Below are 19,852 nucleotides of genomic sequence, written 5' to 3' on the forward strand. Positions count from 1 at the left end.
TGCCTAATGGTCAGGGATAAAAGGAGTTGGAGTCCAACCACAGCTGGAGGGCCACCAGTTCCCCATTCCTACACATCTACAAAGTAGATTAGGTTGAGAGACAGTGGTCAACCCCAAACTACCAAGTCAGCTTCATGGATGGGAAGGGACTTGAACCAAGGCAAAAGTCTGTGTACTAGCTGCACTGTTTCATACTTCAGTGTGAAGTATGGATAAGTCTATTTCTGGTCTGATTCAATTTTGCAAGTGCTTTTTCATAAAGTCATTCTGTCCTGTTTCCACACTACGGTAACCTGTGATTTACTTATTTTTTAAATCCATATGAATTTTTTATTTGAATAAGTAGTCAAATACATATTTTATCACAAAATATGCATTTAAATGCATATTTTTACATCAATACACACACCTACAAACATATATATTGCTAACATATGCATTTTTGTATGTATTTTGAGACAAGAACTATGTCAGACAAGCGCTAAATGCTAAAGACATGTTCTGACCTGTGTATTCGTCTGACAGGTGGAAATTAGATCAGCTTGCTCAAAAATATGGCCCAAGCAAAATTCCCCTACATTACTACTTTGAAGATAACTACTATAAAGCAGGAGCTTGTGAAGGGAACTACCAGTAAAGAGGTGGATCAAATCTAAATCACCTTGTCTCCTGTTAGTTTCACCCCAATCTAACACTTTTTAAAAAGCGAACATAAATATCCCTAGTGTGAACACCTGGAATAGTTTGCCTTTGTTTAACATACAGAATGGAAAAGGTTTCTGATTCCTTCAAAGTTATTATACTGCAAGGAATCCATATGTTAAAGTCAAAAGAAGAAAAGAAAATACAGCCAGCTCCACATTGCTTCTGGCACTCTACAATGTACTGTAAGCAGTTTATTCCCAGAACATGTTAAAGGTTCAGCTCCTGTTATTGCAGAACAGATCCAGTAAGTTAATATTGGGTGGTGAGTGTCACATACAATTGCTTAACATCTCTGTGTATTCAGAGGCACTGTAGGCTATTTGTAGTGGAATGGAAGCACATTATACCCCCATAAAAGCAATAGAAAGTCTGGAGAGAGGATATACAGTAGGAGAACTAACTCCCAACAGCAATTTTCTGCACAAAAATTGCTGCTTAAAGTTCATTCACCTATCAGATAGGATTTACAGTTTTGCATTAAATCAAATCCAGCTGCCTGCATCTGGTAGTAATGAATACCTGTAGCACAAGAGGGAAAGGGTGGGGAACGAGGGAACCTCCTTAGGCCAAAACACAACACATTGACTTAAGCATTCAATATTTGTGTGTACGGGGAAATGATTATTTCCTGAGATCTGTAATAATCATCATTTCAGACAACCAAAATCATTTTAAAATTGAACAACTTTTCATTGATTTCCTTACCATGTGCTCTTATCCTACCTATATACAAGTATTTGCAGCTGCCTCCTGAATTTTTATGTTAACAAGGTATCTGTAATTGCATTTATGGATTTCTCCTGCAGCCGATTTTGTCATTTTGTCTTGCCTGGCACTTCCTCCACAAACAATTTATGCTGTGTGGCTTCATCTCATCGTTAAAATCCCTCTGTAATGTTTCCAACTATTGCTCTCCTAACACCACAAGCCTCAAAGTGAAAGGCAAGCTCAGATTATTCAAAGGTTCAGAATCCTTTCTAGAGCACCTCCCTGCACCTTTTCCATAGCGAATCATAGGCTGGCCAGGAACCTCTCTTTATAACAATATTTCCATTAATGTTTAAGTATCTGTCTCTTCACTGCTAGAGGAAAAAGGGGCGACTCTACTGCACAATAGCATAACTGGAGATACCTCAGTATCCAGACCTATTCAGCACCTCAATGCCAGATAAGCAAGGTAGGCAATAAGCTTAGCTATGGAACCATAAAATCTCACCACCTTTAGTCCCAATACATACATAAATAAAGGATAGCTTAGACGCCCATCAGAAGAAATCTGACTGATAGTGAAGCCAATATTAGCTTACCTGTTTAAGTGCCTTTTTGGTGTGCTGTTGGAAGGAAGACACTAGCTTGCTTTGCACTGGTGCATTCGTAAGGCTTGAGTCCCGAATGGAAGACATTTCTTCAGGTGCTTGCTTAGTACAAACTAAGAAGATAGAAATAAAACAAAGCACTGAGAACTGAGGAAAATCAGTCTGCAAATTTAATTTAATTTAGAGATCTCAGAATTACTCTAGGAAAGAAAATCTCTGGGCTGATCTGCCATGTGTGAAAGCTGTGGCATTGCAAAGAACACGGAATATCTTCAGGGTGGTTTATGGAAGAACGTGACCAACTGTGAAGTAAGAGGCAACCAGAAACAGCCATTCAAACAGTCACAGATTTGCCTAATGTTAATTCAGGGGAACTAAAGACCTGCTGAAATCATTTTGATCTTTTCTTGTTCCAAGTCGAATCTGGGCCTCTATCTACAAACAGCATCTGCATGGCCACTGGCAATGAAATCACACAAAGCTCCATTTTGTCGAGACGTAAATTTTAAATTGTGTACTGCCAACACATGCTAAATCCAGTGAATGACTTGATACATACAAATTAACATCTGTGAACTGTCTTTCACTGCAATTTGAAAATGTACTCTGTTCTCTGCAACTAAGTTCAAAACTAAGCAGGACGCAATAAGGAGGAAAATGGCCAGCTCAAGAAGCAAAACATGAAGGTTTCCCATCATAATGTGGAAACATTAAAGAACTTAATAGGATAACAGAATTTAACAGCTGTAAGAGATCCCCTGACCTAGCAGGTTAGCGGTAAAGCTCAGCCAGGAGGAAAATGGGTAACAACACATAAAATAATTTCTGCCCGGTGTTCCAAGTTCCTAAATCAAATGGCAAGGACATTGTAAAGTTAACTATTCCTAATGCTTGTGAGAGCGACAACTAGCAATTTGATTGTAGAGCGAGCACAGCACCTTAAAATGTTAACAGTACTTCATGTATGTTGTGTTCTGTGGTGCTGGCTCACCCATAAGCCAGGGTGAGGCAGCCGCCTTGGGTGGTGGATGCCATAGAGGCAGCGCCCCTGTGAGCAACCCCACCCCCCACTTCACTGTTGCTGGAGCAGCATTACTGGCAGCAGCGCCAGCGGCCAGTGAGGTCTCGCAAGATCTCACTGAAAACTTGCAAGGTCTTGTGGAGCTCATTAAATCTTATGAGATTTTGGCAAGATATCAAGAGGTCTTGTTGGAAGTCACTGCCACCGCTTCACAAAAAGCACCACATAAGCCAGGTACGGGAGGCTGTGGTGACATAATTTGCACTCACGATGCTATTGGGGCGGTTGTATGCCATCCCACTTTCAATACTAGTTGCAACTGCAAAGGTTCTGGACTGGTCATATTGCTTCACTTCCAGTCAGTGCTTTACCTGTAGCTTCTGGCTGAGATCCCATAATTTTTCGTAACACAAATGTTTGGGGTTGTTTTGTCCTGCTTTAGTTGAACTATAGACCCACTCCCCAACATCACTAATGTGGTATCATCTGGGAAGCAGCACAGAACAATTAACAGAGCAGAATAAATCCACGCACTATTATTGTGTCAAGAACACGTTGCAGAATAAAATGCCAGACTGGAAGGGCCTGCAGTATCATTCTGAAGCCAGGCAGAGGAAATGCAGTGTTTTCATTCTACCCTCTGCCAGTTGGGGAAAAAATGGTAGCTGCGAAGATGTACTACAGTCACCAGGGCTACAAATATGTGGCAAAAAAAGAGAAGGAAACAAGGTGGTGTTTTTTTAAAACAAACAAATACACACACAAAAACTGTGACCTGATTCAAATATTGCAACCAATTTCCACATAAAGGTCTGGCTGTTAAAAATGTTAATGCATGCTACATGATGGCTGCATACATGACATGTAACATTTACAAGTTCCTTGCCACATGAATCATTTCATTTTGTATTCACATTACTATCACACATTTTTGTTTGCCAGTGACACAGAAAGTCTCTGCAGGATTGGAACCTATTTCAAGTAAGCAACTTGTAAACATTACAGCCTTCCCTTAGAGCTGGCACAAGGCGTAACAAAACAGCATATAACTGCTACCATTATGTCTAAACTTACTGATAGTTACTGCTAAGTTCCAAGGCAGAAAGGCAACAAAGAGCAGACTACAAGAACCAAGTAAATTAGAGTAAGTATGACAACATCAACCTCACTCAGATTTCATTCAATTCTGTCAAGATGGTGGAGGGGACTTAGAGACATGTTTTATTTTTGCGTGTTCAGACCCAGAAACCTCCCCGCTAAATAAATTCACACTTGACTCAAATTTTGGTTTTGGTTTTTGGCAGAATTTAGGCCACAACTTTATTGATTACATAAAGTGATTGGTTGCATAGGCTCTGGTTCAGCTAGCTCCCTGCCGTGCAGGTGGTGCTGACCCAGGGTTCCAGCATAGGTCAGCCAAGGGTGAACACCTGGATAAGCGAAAAGTCGGGAACGGACTATATCTGCCACCCAGATGTCCTCCCGGAATACCCTTCACATAGGGATGGCGAGAGTGTTCTCCCATCCCTATCACCTGAACCAGAGCCTATCTGCAACCTTACAAGTTGTGACAATTTGCTACGCGGCAGGCAAAACCCAAACGGCAACAGCCAATCAGCCAAGTGGGGAAAATTCCTGCTGTGCCCCTGTCCCAACGACAGAAGACAGACGACAGCATAGCAAGGTCAAGCGCAAAAGCCCAAAAAGTAGGGAGAGGTGGGCGGGTGTTCCGAATGCACACGCCGAAAGAGGAAGCTCTGGGTCACGTGCATGGGCATATATAGGTCCCTCAATCCATTTGGACTGTGCCCCATTGGCCAGATTAAACTCAGCATCAAGGGACCTACCAATCGGGTGTTGTGGCTGACCAATCTTACCCACCCACAACACAGGGGGTTGGTTTCCAGGTCTCACCGCAACATGTGCCCTCTTTAAGGGAGGACATGATTTCCCCCCAGTCATCAGTGCAGAGACATACAAAGCTTCAGATTTCCCAAAGCAAGGCTCAGCTTCAGTCCCAAGGTGAAATGGGTTTCTTCAAAGTGGTGCAGGGCGCAGCACACCCCAGTCAAAGCAGATTCCAAAGCAATTTTTTTCCCCTGTTCAAACCCCACGTTTTATGAGATAATTTATTTCAGTTTTGTTTTGTTTTTTTTGCTATGAGAATCATCACACTTATTCCACCATAGTTTACTCCATAGCATGTAGCTTCATAGCCCACAGTATGACAGTCAAAAATGAATTAGCAAACAAAATGCTCATAGTTTCTGCAGAGGTTTTTATATATTAGCTCCAGTGTAGCTAATTTCTCCCATGACAAAAGGATTTTTACTTGCTCAAATACATAAAGGAACTAACTACCCAATATCTGTAACAATTAGTGATTTTAAATTGCATAACTGGCAATTAGTTTCTAAGGAGCCATCTGAGTCTACCATGTAAATATTGTATACAATGCATGTATCGTTTTATTTAACCATTGGACTAATTTGCAGTGGATGGGGATCGCATGTCAGAGAAAAAGATGGTGCTCTCTTAATTATACACGAACAGTGAATATTACAGTATTTACTTGAAGCAGCTTTATTTATGTGAATATTTGACAGATAGGACAAGTCACTGGTCCGATTCAAGCCCTCTCTGGGCAAAATATGATTTTCAACTTGGCAGTCAGCCTTAGGACTAGGTACTTTTCACCGTTCTCCTCTCCCCCAGTAAACCATGGTTTCACAATCAATGTACATGGTCAAAAATCACATTTAGTGTAACTAGAGATTGAAAATGCGGTTTCACATGGGTTTTATGTTAGAGGGAAACTAGTTAGTAGTGCAATGGATGTAATGCAAACCATGGGTGGTGATGTGATGGTGGGACAGGGGGATTGTTCCAGGAAAGGGAGGTAAGAAGTATTCATTCAGAAATGTTGATTTCAGTTTGAAAACCATCTATCTGCTGAGAGGCAGCACTACACTTGCATTGAGTCACTAAGAGTCAATGCTACTTTAATGGATAACAATGTTAGGGGATTTTAAAAAGTTCATGACAGGTGTTTTCTTTCGGGACCACAGTGCATGGAGAGGGTTGTTTAATTCTTGGGCTTCCCATAGGCCAATGTGAGAACAGGATGCTTTACCAGATGGGTCACGGGCCTAATCTGTTATGTACTGAAGTTCTCACCCTGGGCCAGCAGGGGGATACTGTGGATATATATGCAAATAAGGGATCGAAAGTGACGTTCAGTGATTGGATAGTTTTAGAAAATTGTTACAGTTACGTTGTACTGGAGCTCTATATAAGCAGGCTGGCTGAACCCTTCAGTTCAGTTCTGTTCTGGCCTGTGAATAAACAAGAGCTGTTTGAAGAATCGCTGTGTCGTCTGATATGTTCACCCACAACTTAACACTGGCGATGAGGATGGGATCGATGGACATCAGAGCACAGCCAGATGCGGCCACTCTCTGAGCTGAATCACAATCCATCAGGTTCTTCTTATGATCTTATTAAGCAGCTCATTGGATAAGGGAAGGGTCACTGGGAGAGTGCGTGTTTTAATCCTTCCCCACTCTGCCATTTGCTCAATCTGAAACATTCCACAGAGGCTACTTCTAGGTACTTTTATTTTCCCATCAGCAGGGGAATCACTGAAATAGCTTGAAGGGGCGGTGGGTTTAAATGCCCGCTCCCTCGGTGCCACTTCCCTAACCAAACTAGCACCCTCCCATACCTACACTGAGGTAAAGCAAAAGATGTGTAGGTAACTTACACACATTTAAGTTGTGCTCGTTCAGATTTACTCACTTGGCAAAAAAACTTTTTTAAAATTAAAAGGGGGCAGAAAAGGGGCAGGTGTCCAGGGATAAAGACATTGGCAATCCCACCCGCCATTGAACCTAATACATTATTTTGGCTTCACGTGCTATCTCCGGAATGTAACCCCCACATAATTTGAGAGTCACCTGTACTGAGTTTTTGTCAACTGTTACCAAAATGTAAAAAATAAAATAAAAAATAGAACTTGTAATATACATAATGCCTTTTTCTAGACAAAAATGAATAACTAATATATATATTTCTAGGTTTTACAGTGGTTGGTGTTTTTTTTAAGTAGTCTGAAATGCGATTTATATCAATAACCGTTCTAACATCAGAAGCAGCTAGCATTACTGGAAGATTTATAAAGACAGACAAAAGGGTTGTAACTTAAAATATATGAGAATGCAGTAAAGCAAAACATGTTCTAATCTTCTTCCAACATAGTCTCAGCCAAGCTCTTTCTCATATGCCCACAAAAGGCTGCCAATAATAAAAAAGAAGACGAAAACTTGAGAGAAAAGTGCCAGCTTCAAATGAATATGCAAATTTCGGGTGATGTATAGAAGAAAGCTTGAACCATTCCATTCTTCCATCCTCTAAAAATAAATGTAACAGTACACTTGTTTTCAATTTCAAACCAAGTAGATTTGAATAAGATGGGAAGATGCTTTTTCCTTCATTGTTGTAAGAGGAGGGAAATTGCCCACAACTGGTTGTGTTACCAAGCAGATATTAATATTTATTTCCTATTCTTCTGCCTTATCTAAAGCTGAAAAAACATACCAATATTCCCAACAAAATAATAATGCAATCCTACACATATCGACTCAGAAGTATGCCCCACTGAGTTGAATGGGGCTAACTCCCAGATAAGCGTGCTGAGGGCTGCAGCCTGGATGATACAAAATGCACCCATAGGAACAGAATGCAAATATAAACCTCTTAAAATATCTTATAAACTCAATACTTTTGCTTTGGGTGACACAAATCTATATACGCATTGACATAAATGGTCATGCACTGTCAACACACATACACCAAATAATCATCTAAATCACTCTGATCTCTAGAGCTTAACCTGCAAAATCAGAACACTTTTTCTCCAGCCACTCAGCTTGGCTCTTTTTAAAAGAGAAAGAGAAAGCAATCAGGGAGCTAAACTGTACTACAGTCAAACAGATGTATGCACCTGGGACCAACAAGAGGCTTTAAACAAACTATGTAGCTGTTCTGTAGAAGCTACTAACAGCTTAATTAACAACATTCAAGTGCCCCTTTGGGAAAAATAATATGGATATATCTTTAAGATGACATGGTTACATTAAAAGAAACCAATGCAGCAGAACAATACTTCTGTAGCATGAAAAAAGAAGTGGATTTTAAAATGAGCAAGATAGCAGATAACCTACATACTCACTTCAAGTTTGAATCTTAGCGATGGACCTTTATTATAAATGGTAGAAAATTGTACTGGAAAGGGAGGCACTGCTGGGCATAAAAGTAGTGGTGTCATCCTTCCCTGACATTTGCTAGCGCAAGGATATCGTCGGACTCCAGTTCCCACCATCCCCAACCACTGGTCATACTGGTTGGGCCTGATAGGAGCTGGAGCCCAGCAACATCCGGAGGGAGCACCACACTCTAACACGACATGTTTATCAATGGGGACTTCTTATAGACCATCATTCACAGCAACTTGCATGCTGCCACTGCAATCCAAAGAACTACTTCTGGCAAACCACAGGTTAGGGGCATACTTAGGTCGGATTTTTCCCCACTTGCTCCCCACACACCTAAAACATCAGACCCAGCCATGCCATTATCACAGTAGCACTGCTTTCGAAAGTGCTCTACATTTCAAAAAAGGATTATTTTGTGTACAGCAGTGGTTCCCAATTAGATTAAGTACCGTGAATCCCCTATTTTTCAAAAGCCAAGCCATGGACCCCCATTTCTGAAGGAATTGACTGACTGACTGACTGATTGAATTTATATACAGCCTTATACCTGGAGGTCTCAGGGCAGTTCACAGAATAAAATCAAAATTTAAAACCACATGATACACAATCAAAACAAAAACAACCCAACACCCCCAAAAGCTCCACATTTTAAAAGGGAATATGATGTCAATCAAATCAACCAAAGGCCTGGTTAAAAAGGAACGTTTTTGCCTGGCACCTAAAGGTGTATAATGAAGGCGCCAGATGGACTTCCCTGCGGAGAGCATTCCACTGCAGAGAAGGTCTGTTTTCATGTTGCCACCCTCTGGACCTCTCAAGGAGGCGGGACACAAAGAAGGGCCTCAGAAGATGATCTCAGGGTTCATATGGAAAGAGTCGGTCCTTGAGGTATTGCAGTCCTGATCTGTTTAAGGCTTTATAGGTAAAAAGCAGCACTCTGAACTGGACCCAGAAACTAACGGGTAGCCAGTGCAGTCGGACCAGGATCAGTGTAATATGCTCAAACCGTCTAGCTCTGGTGAGCAAGCTGGCTGCTGAATTCTGCACTAGCTGAAGTTTCTGAACCGTCTTCAGAGGCAGCCCTACATATAATGCATTGCAGTAATCTAACCTTGAGGTAACCAGAGCACAGATAACAGTAGTTAAGCTATTCCTGTCCAGATAAGGGCGTAGCTGGGACACCAGCTGAAGCTGATGGAAGGCACTCTGGGACACTGAGGCCACCTGAGCCTTGAGCGACAGCAAAGGATCCAGGAGTACTCCCAAGCTATGTACCTGCTCCTTCAGAGGAAGTGTAACCCCATCAAGAGCAGGCAACCTCCCAGCCATCCGCCATTGACCCTCCTGTGCAAATTTCTACCCACGGACTTCTGATTCTTCTGCATGAGAGCCCCTAAAGCAAAAGGCAATAATTTTACAACCCAAGCTATACAACCAGACAGAACACAAAATGGGGAGCAGTTTCGCTCCTTCCCAAACAACTTCTGAAGGGCCAAAGATTTGCTAGCCCTGGTTTACACACACACACACACACACACACACACACACACACACTTGCGTATGGGTGCTTACTGTAGATTCTCATTTCCAGTTTATGTATTATCAAAACTACTTCCTCTGCAAAATTTCCTCATTAAATGCAACACCTAGTGAATAATGTAAGCATCCAAATATTTCCCAGTCTCTCCTATAAAACAGAATTAATGAACTGCATGCTAGTAGGAAAGGAAAGTGCTTAAATTATTGTTTCAGTAAATTTCTGATAAATATTGCACTAAGTAATTAAAATTATTATTTATTAGAGCTATTTATATACAACTATATACAGAAGTTTCTAAAAGGCATACAATGTTGAGCGATTTAGAAGTGTTTCCAGATCCCTGAAGGCATAGGCAGCTGGGAACTTCTACATTTTAAGAAATCAGGGTTAAAATGCAAATAAAGAAATGGAGTTCCATCCAGAATGATGAATGTGTTAGTTTGAATTCCCCATCTTTAATATCTTATAGGCAAGCATCTTTTGCAAACTGTAGGCATTTCCTAGTATCCTGGAAATGGTAGAAAACTAAACTGACATCTTATTTGCAAAGAGAAATTTAATAACATGCTGTCAAAAAGATGGGCCTGAAGCATGAAACTTATTTTTATATGTCATCATTTCCAAATCCTTGCCAATAATTGTATCAGGATATTCTTATTTGTAAAACACACACATAAACACACATCTTGGTCATTATCCCCTACTTTAATAATTATTGCAACTGCAAAATATGGCAAATGAACCCAAACAATTACACAAAATTAAACCAGCACGTAAGACAACAACCAAAATACCTACCTCCATTTTCTTCTCCATTGCTATTGTTTGTTTCAGCCATTTCAGTACCATCCAACTCAGATTCACAACTTAAATCCAATGTCCCATCTGCTTGGCATGTAGAGTCTTCCTTCTGTATATGAAGAAACATGTGATGGTGTTGTTTGACACATTTCAAAAATGAATCTGCATCTTATTTCTGTAAATCTCTCTTACATAAGTAAAATATGATTGCTGACAATCTGAAAATCAGAAAGAAATGCTCTGCCAAGTCACAATGTATATTCATCTGGAAAGTTTATACATAAAAATGCTGATTACTTCACATCTTTGTGTGTAGGCAGCAGAAACAAGCTTGTTTAAAAATTCCAGCCACAGAAAATCCTCATATCCTTCTTAAGTTCCTCTTTTGCCATTGGCCATTGCCTGAATTCCACAACAACTTGGAAGTCACAGGAAAGAAAAGCCTTGCCTAGACTGTAAACAAATGTAAATATAGCAAGAATGGATTTTTTTAAAAAAACCTACCTTTGAATTCTGTTACCTTGTATCAAAAAAGCACATATTTTTAATTCACAGAAAAAGCATGAATTCCATATTGATTGCTGCACATCTATGTCCCATTGTATCAATTTCAGAATTTATAAATTTAAATTAAAAATTGTAAAGTAAACCTGCTCCATAAAACTCATTATCTTTCCCCCCCCTTTGCCCACACCCCTCTTTACTCTTTCACACACCAGTTATCAAATAAATGAATTTGATTAAGGATCTCAGAAAGGAATTCTATTCATTCTGCATAAAGTCATTATTTGAACCATGGCTTTACAATCTCAGTTCCTTAGGAAGTGCAGGATTGTAAAATGTAATATGTGAAAGCTCCCTAAATACAACATTGGCAAATATTCTTCTTTTAAACGCAAGTCCAATATGTCTTAAGAACATCAATCATCCTTTTGAGGTTAGTGCATATGAAACAAAATAAGTTTTCTAAGCTTTGAGAAGGTAGTATTTTAACCCAGCTAAGCACATAAGAGAGAAATTCAGGAACTCATATACTTTTGTTATCAGAACAGCCAGCATTTAACTGAAGTGTAAGTAGCTTTAAATGACATTTGAACAGAGCTAGAAAGAACTTTCAGATCTTTTCTTCATACAGCCTTCCCAAATTCAACTGGTTTACTTTTGCATTTCACTAAAATTTACATAAAATGGTCTTCATGGCTTTGGGTACTTTCATCGCTAAAAATGCAACTTACTTTGAGTGCGTAGAGTCCTGCCTTCCCAGGAATTTTGAAGAATGTCCCATCACCTACACGAGTGTTAGTATGAAGCATTGCATTCAGACAAGCTAATGGAGAAGTGCCACTGAAAAACAAAAATGGGGAAAAATAAAGCAGGCTGCAATGGACTGTTTCGTGTAACACTCTTCCCTCTTTTAATTTTTTTCTAAACCCATGCTTCCCTTAAAAAAACCAAAAAAACCCTCCCAACCCTGAAAACATCTACATTACAATAACAGGCCAGTTGAAACTTAATCATATGCATCTGTCCCTTCAGCTTCAGGCAAAAAGTCTGCAAATTATAATTATGCTATTTTCACGCAGTAAACAGCTCTACATTTAAAAAGAACTACAGTCCAAATATTTATGTGAAATTACTTTGCAAATAACACCATGAAGCCTCATTTTTAGAATGTTACAGACAATGTGGCTTTGCACATGAATGATCAAAACAGAACCATGTTCAAGGGCAGCTGCATCCCATAGGATGGAAAAGCAACAAAAGAATAGCAAATACCCCAGGAAGAACACATTTAGCATTGCAAGTGTGAGCTATGAACAAGTATGAACAGCATTTCCTTAACACAGCCAATGCAAACATGCATGTCTTGTATGCTTTAGACAACGTTACAGTAATCTGAAGCTTTTCATGTGATGGGCAACTTTCCCAAGTACACTTGCTGGCAATAAGGTTCCTTTGATTTCAAGGGAATTTACTTCCAGATAAAGTCTTGAGGATCAATTGCTGCTCAAGAGGCAGGCCAGTCTGACAAAGCTCTACAGTTCTATGATTCTCTGTTTCTATGATCACATAGTATAAGACACAAATGAATCTTAAGGACATTTGTAAGTGCAGGAGAAGTCAAAAGATTTCCAGTCATGAAATCTGGACAAGAATATATAATGAAGCATAATGCCCTGTATACTCTTCAGGAAAACTACTCGCCTCCCCAATATGTAGATAATTTGAGAAAAATATTTGTGGAAAGAGAACAATTAATTTCCAGCACTCCGTTTCTATCCATTATGACTGTAGTCATTCACATTTAATTAAGCATAGGATTTCAACTGTTTTTCTTCATGTAAGTTCTAATTAAATAATGCAAATACCAATATATAATGAATGCAGTTAAATCAAGGTAATAGTTTCATTCAATAAACAGACATGTCAATTACAAGTCTTTTTGTCATTTTGAATCATTGTTGTGTACTGATAAAGTGTTAATCAGAACTCAATATTGCTGTTAGACAATATTGTTCAACGGGCTTGTACACACTGCTTCTTCTATTGAGTTAAAATAGAATTACTGCTGCTTAATTTAATAAAATTAGCTAATGGTTGGTTGTTTTGCATAATGTGTTTTTAATAGGTATTTTTGTTTCTGAGCTGCTTTGTACGTCCTTTTCAATCCAAAAGGCAGGATATAAGTCTTTTTAATAAACACATGAATAAATAAAATACTGTTTATTCAAACATGCATGAGCGAGTGTTAAGATAGATAATTTTATCAGGAATCACTACAAAGCAATTTCTGTGATCCCCAGCTTTTTAGTTATCATATTTGTACCTTGCATTTCCTTCAAAAATATTACCTTGGCATACACAGACTATTATCTGATTCCATCTTTGCAACCATTCTGGGAGATGGTTAGCCTGAGAGATGGAGACTGGTCCAAGGTTACCCAACGAGTTTCAAGGTAAGTGAGTATTAGAGCCTAGGTCTCCCCAGCCTAAGTTCAACATTCCTTGCATTTATGATTATTTATTGATTCACAGCATTCATGGTGTGCAACTCAGTGGAACATATATTTCTTTTGGCAAGCATATGCAATTTCCATTATAGACCACTGAACTCCTCATGCAAGATATTATGTGAAACATCTTTAAAATTCATTTGTAACAAATAAATTTGGCTTTTCAAGGGGAAAAACACTTGAAGAACATATCTGACCTCAAATAACCCTTGAATAATATTTATGAACTCAAATAACACTAGTTATCAAATCAGATTATTAATATAGTATCCATAAGAAAGATGCACTAACATGTTCATTGTTTAAGGGTAGCAAAACGCAGAATAACACATGACTTCCTTCAGAATGTTCTTCATGGAGTATCTGACATGCAATTACATGTAGTATTTAGCAGCCCTATATATACTCTCTCCCGCTCTCCGTTCCCTCTCATATACATATATAATCTCAAAGGGAGCTGGTAGTCATGAAGTCGGATTCTTGGAAATGAATCAAATGCTGTCATAGTACAAGTGAAATTGAATTAAATATATAGTTTTGATTGTCTCAACAGCATTGAAGATTGCATTTTTCCTTCATGAAGGGTACGGCTATCAATGGCTACTAGGCAAGATGGCTCCAGAATCAGAGACAATATGCCTGCAAATACCACTTGCTGGGGAGAATACTGGGATAAAGTGCTGTGTTGCTTCCCATCCTTCATTGTGAGAACAGAATGATTGACTAGATGGGCCTTTGATCCAGAAAGGTTCGTCATTTTGGCTTTTTATGCAGATCTATCCCAAGGATGAAGAATTTGTTACTGAACTCCATAATCCACAGCCACCATCATCCATGTTTGGACGAGGGAGGCGCTGTGGGTTAAACCACAGTGCCTAGGGCTTGCCGATCAGAAGGTTGGCAGTTTGAATCCCCGTGACAGGGTGAGCTCCCGTTGCTCGGTCCCTGCTCCTGCCAACTTAGCAGTTCAAAAGCATGTCTAAGTGCAAGTAGATAAATAGGTACTGCTCCAGCAGGGAAGGTAAACGGCGTTTCCGTGCGCTGCTCTGGTTCGCCAGAAGCAGCTTAGTCATGCTGGCCACATGACCCGGCCAATAAAACAAGATGAGCGCCGCAACCCCAGAGTTGGTCACGACTGGACCTAATGGTCAGGTGTCCCTTTACCTTTACCCTTATCCCAAGGGTGAAGAATTTGTTACTGAACTCCATAATCCACAGCCACCATCATCCATGTTTGGGGATGGTGAAAGTCATAGTCATGGGCCACAGGTTCCTCATCCCTGCTCTTTCCAGAAGCTCCATGTTGCCATAATCTCTTTGGACAGTAAGGTAAAGGTAAAGGTACCCCTGCCCGTACGGGCCAGTCTTGACAGACTCTAGGGTTGTGCGCCCATCTCACTTAAGATGCGGGGGGCCAGCGCTGTCCGAAGACACTTCTGGGTCACGTAGCCAGCGTGACAAAGCTGCATCTGGCAAGCCAGTGCAGCACACGGAAACGCCGTTTACCTTCCCGCCAGTAAGCGGTCCCTATTTATCTACTTGCACCCGAGGGTGCTTTCGAACTGCTAGGTTGGCAGGCGCTGGGACCGAGCAGCAGGAGCGCACCCCGCCACGGGGATTCGAACCGCCGACCTTTCGATCGGCAAGCCCTAGGCACTGAGGCTTTTACCCACAGCGCCACCCGCGTCCCACCTTTGGACAGTATATGAACCCATTTCCCTGCTTCAACTTTCTATTGCTTTAGCACTGCTTTCCCATTTTTCCACTGAGATCATTAAACAGACCCCAACTTGAGGTTAATAAGCAGTTTGGAACAGCAGCTGCAGGAAGATGTCTGGACTGCATTACCACCCTTACTAGATTAATAGTTAAAAGATATATTTTTCTGGTCAGACAAAACAAAGTGAAGTGAATGGACATAGCAAGATATGTCTCATCAGTACCAATATGCTCATCTATCAAAAATTAAGAATTAATATAAAATTATGAACAGAAAACAGGTCTGCAATCTTTCACAATCGTTAACTTGATATGATGACTTAAGAACTATGCATTTTCTTCTCCATATAAATGATATCTTGCAAAAAAAGCAGATGTTTTATTACCATCAGAAGGAAGAGCTCTAGTAGGAACTATTATAAAGCTTTCAGAGCATGTGCAAAGCAAAATCTAAGAGTGTAAAGAGCAACACAAATCCAAAGAGTTGATGATGCTCTGCCATGGCAAACAACACTACCTAAAAACTAAAGTGGGGAACCAAGTGCTTGTTTTCATGAGCAGCTGTTGATTAAGGCTTGTTAACATGAAATAGAAGCCTCACCAATGGCAAAAAAATACCCGGTTCTTCAGCTCCTGTAAGTTGGCATTGATTATGAATTCCTGCTACTCTGCACATCAAATAATCACGGCATTGCCTACAGGGGCAGCAAGGTATGGTACTGAAAGCTTTGGTGAACACAAATATATGGTAAGACCCTATTTAATATCCAAGAGCTACTGCTTCAACCTTGAACCCTCTGATTATATAAATTAGATATTGAAATTGGTTGCATTTTATGTAATTTTAACTTGTGCAATTTCAACATCTTACATGGCTTAGAACCTGGATATTTGTTTGGCCATCTGTTCCCATATCAACCAGCCATTCTGAAACTGCCAAAGCTGAAAGATAGAGTGAGCATTTCCTGTGGTGGCTCCTGGTCTTTGGAATGACCTCCCCAAGGAGCTTGGTAGTATCATTCAGATGCCAGGCAAAACATTTCTGTTTTCCCAGGTTTTAGAATCTGCTCATGTGAGCATTCTTTAAGAGCAGTCTGATTTCATCACCTATTTAAAATTGGCTGTTGCTGTTTTAAGTTTATTGTTTTTAATTTGCCATGTTAGTTGTAAGCTTTATACAGCCGTACCTTGGTTGCCGAACACTTTGGAACTCGTACGTTTCGGCTCCTGAACGACTGAAAACCAGGAGTGTTTCAGTTTTCAAACAATTTTCAGAAGCCGAAAGTCCGGCGCAGCTTCCGTGGCTTCAGATTGGCTGCAGGAGCTTCCTGCAGCCAATGAGAAGCTGTGTTTGGTTTCCGAGTGTTTTGGAAGTCAAATGGACTTCCGGAAAAGATTCTGTTCGACTTACAAAGCACGACTGTACAGTGGTATCTCGGGTTAAGAACTTAATTTGCTCTGGAGGTCCGTTCTTAACCTGAAGCACCACTTTAGCTAATGGGGACTCCCGCTGCCGCCGCACGATTTCTGTTCTCATCCTGAAGCAAAGTTCTTAACCCGAGGTACTATTTCTGGGTTAGCGGAGTCTGTAACCTAAAGTGTATGTAACCTGAAGCGTATGTAACCTGAGGTACCACTGTATTAGTATTACTATTAATTACTACTACCACGACTACTACTATATTTTGTTTCTTACTCCTATGTTAACTTCCCTGGGAAAAGAAATATATGTGAAAGCATGGTATATGAATTATGTAAACAAATAAGGAAAGAATGAAATCCATATAAGAAAATATCACCACCCCCTCTTTTCAATGCAGCCACTATGTTCCTCAAAGATCCTCTCTGGAGTGTGGATGACTGTCCTGAAGAATGTGGGATGTGGAAGCTGCTGAAGGAGTGGGGGATCAGCCCGAATAAGATGACGGCATATTCCATGAGCAATGTCTCAGCCTATATTTGGCAAATTTCCCCCTCCCCCAGTATGCATGCATGCGCGCGTGCGCACACACACACACACACACACACACACACACAGCTTCTATATTTCTACTGCATAGTTCTGCAGAAAAATACTGTTTAGCACACTTCACTGCATTTATCAAATCCATTATCCAATGCCAGGTGACCCACAAATATATTTTAAGGACTTCTACCAGAACTGTGTAAATGTGTTGTTCACACACACAAAAATTAAAACAAAAATGCATCCAAGAAGCTATTAATACAAACTTACTTTCTATAATGAAGAACAGTTGCCAGAACCCCACCAGATGCAAAACATGGAAGAAAACAAAACAAAAAAACAAAAATCTAGTTAGACAATATTTCAGATTTCCTTCCTAATTCTAAATAAGCCATCAACTTATCTGCTGCAATCATGTATTTCTGAAAACCTATTTCAATTCTGAACTCTCTCCCTTTTAAATGGTCTGCATGCTGGGTTCCTACAAATAAATGCACTATTCGTCTCAAGCTTTTGTTCATGCTCCCTTGCAGGGAAAAAAGCCTTTAGCATCTGGTGCCTTTGAGCTCCCTCTGCTGGGCTGTGCAGCAGGAGCTGATTAAGGTAATCAAAACAGAGCAGGGCGGGAACCAGGCTCCCTGAATTCAGTTACCCTGCATTTTTTTAAAAAAAGAAAATATAAAAGAACTGAAGGAAAGGAAATCAGTACAAACAGAACTTATTTATATGGGTTACGCAATGAAAAACACTGTAAGGAAAGCAGGGCAGAATTTTGTTCAAAGGTGCTGTAGTACTTTTAATTACAGCATCCTTCTTTATCCTAATGGGTGCTTAGCGGTGTACCCAACACCTTGTTTTAAAAATTATCAGCAAATTAAAGTCTTCTACAACTGCACTGAATACACAGCTTTCCAGAAATGGCACTGTCCTGTGCAATACAAATAATGCTCCTCAGCTCTCTGTACACAAGAGATCACTTACAGGGCTTAGAGTACAATCCTAAACACATGCTAATGACACAAAGAACACAGTGGGACTCACTCCCAAGTAAATATGCATAGGATTGTTCTCTAAGAACAGCTCCTGGTTCACGAAATCACTGAATGCTTATCATTTTCTAACAAAGGCATCTACTTACATATGATGCAAAAAGAAGGGCTTTCAAGTTCTTTTAAAATAAAATTAATGTTAAAATCTATCGAAACTAAAATATTTTTATAATCCTAAAAATTCCTGAGAATTACAGTTTTACTAGTTGGTCAGGAATGACTATGTATAGCAGCAGGAGGAAAGGCTGTGTGCACATCTGTAGACATGCTGATTGTGTACTTTGCTAAATATACACATAAACACGCTAACTTTAGTATTACAATTACGATTAAAGTGTAAAATAAAGGGGTCCTCTGGGATGGTTCTGCCAGCCACCAGAAATCTTTCAGGGCTGATTTATGCTCACAACTGAAGGAGCGGGTAGTTCACACCATAGCAAATATTCTGTAAGATAATTGTAAGCAGGAAGACACTGTACTCCATACAGTGTTTGGACTCCTTATTATTATTTTTAATATATATGTGTGGTTATTTACCATTTGTATGGGTCAAAAATCATCACAGTAAATGATATTTAAACAAAGCAGGGACTGGATAAGCTACCTGGTTTTTTTAAAAAAATCCCTAGCAAGGCATAATTCCAATTGGCTTTCTGAATAATAGTGCTTTTACATTTGTGGCTATATATCACCTCCATACAACAATAACCTCTATCTACAGAGTGATCATAAGTGGCGTTGGGGGGACTGGCATGGCAGATGTGCTACTATCGAAACTCCTGCTGCCTCATGATCAGGGCAGAAGGGGGTGATGAATTTTGCCAAGGGCATAAGAAGAGACCTGCTGCTCTAGACCAAAGGCCCTTCTAAAGTCGGAATGGCCACTTGACAGGGAACACATTAGCACCCCCCGTTACATGGAGCCTTTTGGTCCATTAGGTGGGTGGCAGCGCTTCTTTATTTAAGGTCAGGCTGCCTGCCTCCCACGGCTTATTTGGAGCTTTGCACAGACAGCCGTTGTCCCTTGCCTCAGTTTCAGCCTGGGATTAGTTGGTTACCTTTTTTGGAGTCAAGCTGGAATTTTTGGTTGAACCCATGACTAGCTTTTCAGAGAGCTGTTACCTCTAGTGGGTAATATATCTTGAATGTTGGGAAATGATGTCACAATTATTTCTACCTTGCTCTTTTGTGAGTTTCTCAGGGAAGTTCCACAATGAAATGTTTGGGCTCTATGCCTATCAGAATGTGACTCCACATCCTTATCCACACCTGGAAGATATTAACTCTCCACATGGACAGAGATCATTAACTTCACTGAGCCATGCATTTCAAATATGTTTTGATGTGCTCTGATGTGCCATGGCTCAAATTAAACAATCTTTTTTGGATGGGGTGGAATACTTAAAAAAAAAAAGAAAAGAAACAGAAGTATTTTGAATAATGAATAG

The 19,852-nt window shown here is 40.1% G+C and overlaps 1 protein-coding gene across 3 annotated transcripts in view; it reads right to left on the minus strand.

Moving 5' to 3' along the window:
- ASXL3 (ASXL transcriptional regulator 3) overlaps window positions 1-19,852 on the minus strand; it is a 100,725-nt gene that overhangs the window by 36,160 nt on the left and 44,713 nt on the right. For all 3 annotated transcript variants that reach the window (XM_028737062.2, XM_077933066.1, XM_077933067.1), the window contains exons 3-5: window positions 11,892-12,000; window positions 10,654-10,765; window positions 2,013-2,134 (exon numbers count right to left, since the gene is read on the minus strand). In XM_028737062.2, coding sequence (XP_028592895.2) covers window positions 2,013-2,134; window positions 10,654-10,765; window positions 11,892-12,000 — 343 coding nt within the window. The remainder of the gene's footprint in view (window positions 1-2,012; window positions 2,135-10,653; window positions 10,766-11,891; window positions 12,001-19,852) is intronic.

Source organism: Podarcis muralis, chromosome 8 (genome assembly GCF_964188315.1).
Source record: "Podarcis muralis chromosome 8, rPodMur119.hap1.1, whole genome shotgun sequence".
Lineage (NCBI taxonomy): Eukaryota > Metazoa > Chordata > Lepidosauria > Squamata > Lacertidae > Podarcis > Podarcis muralis.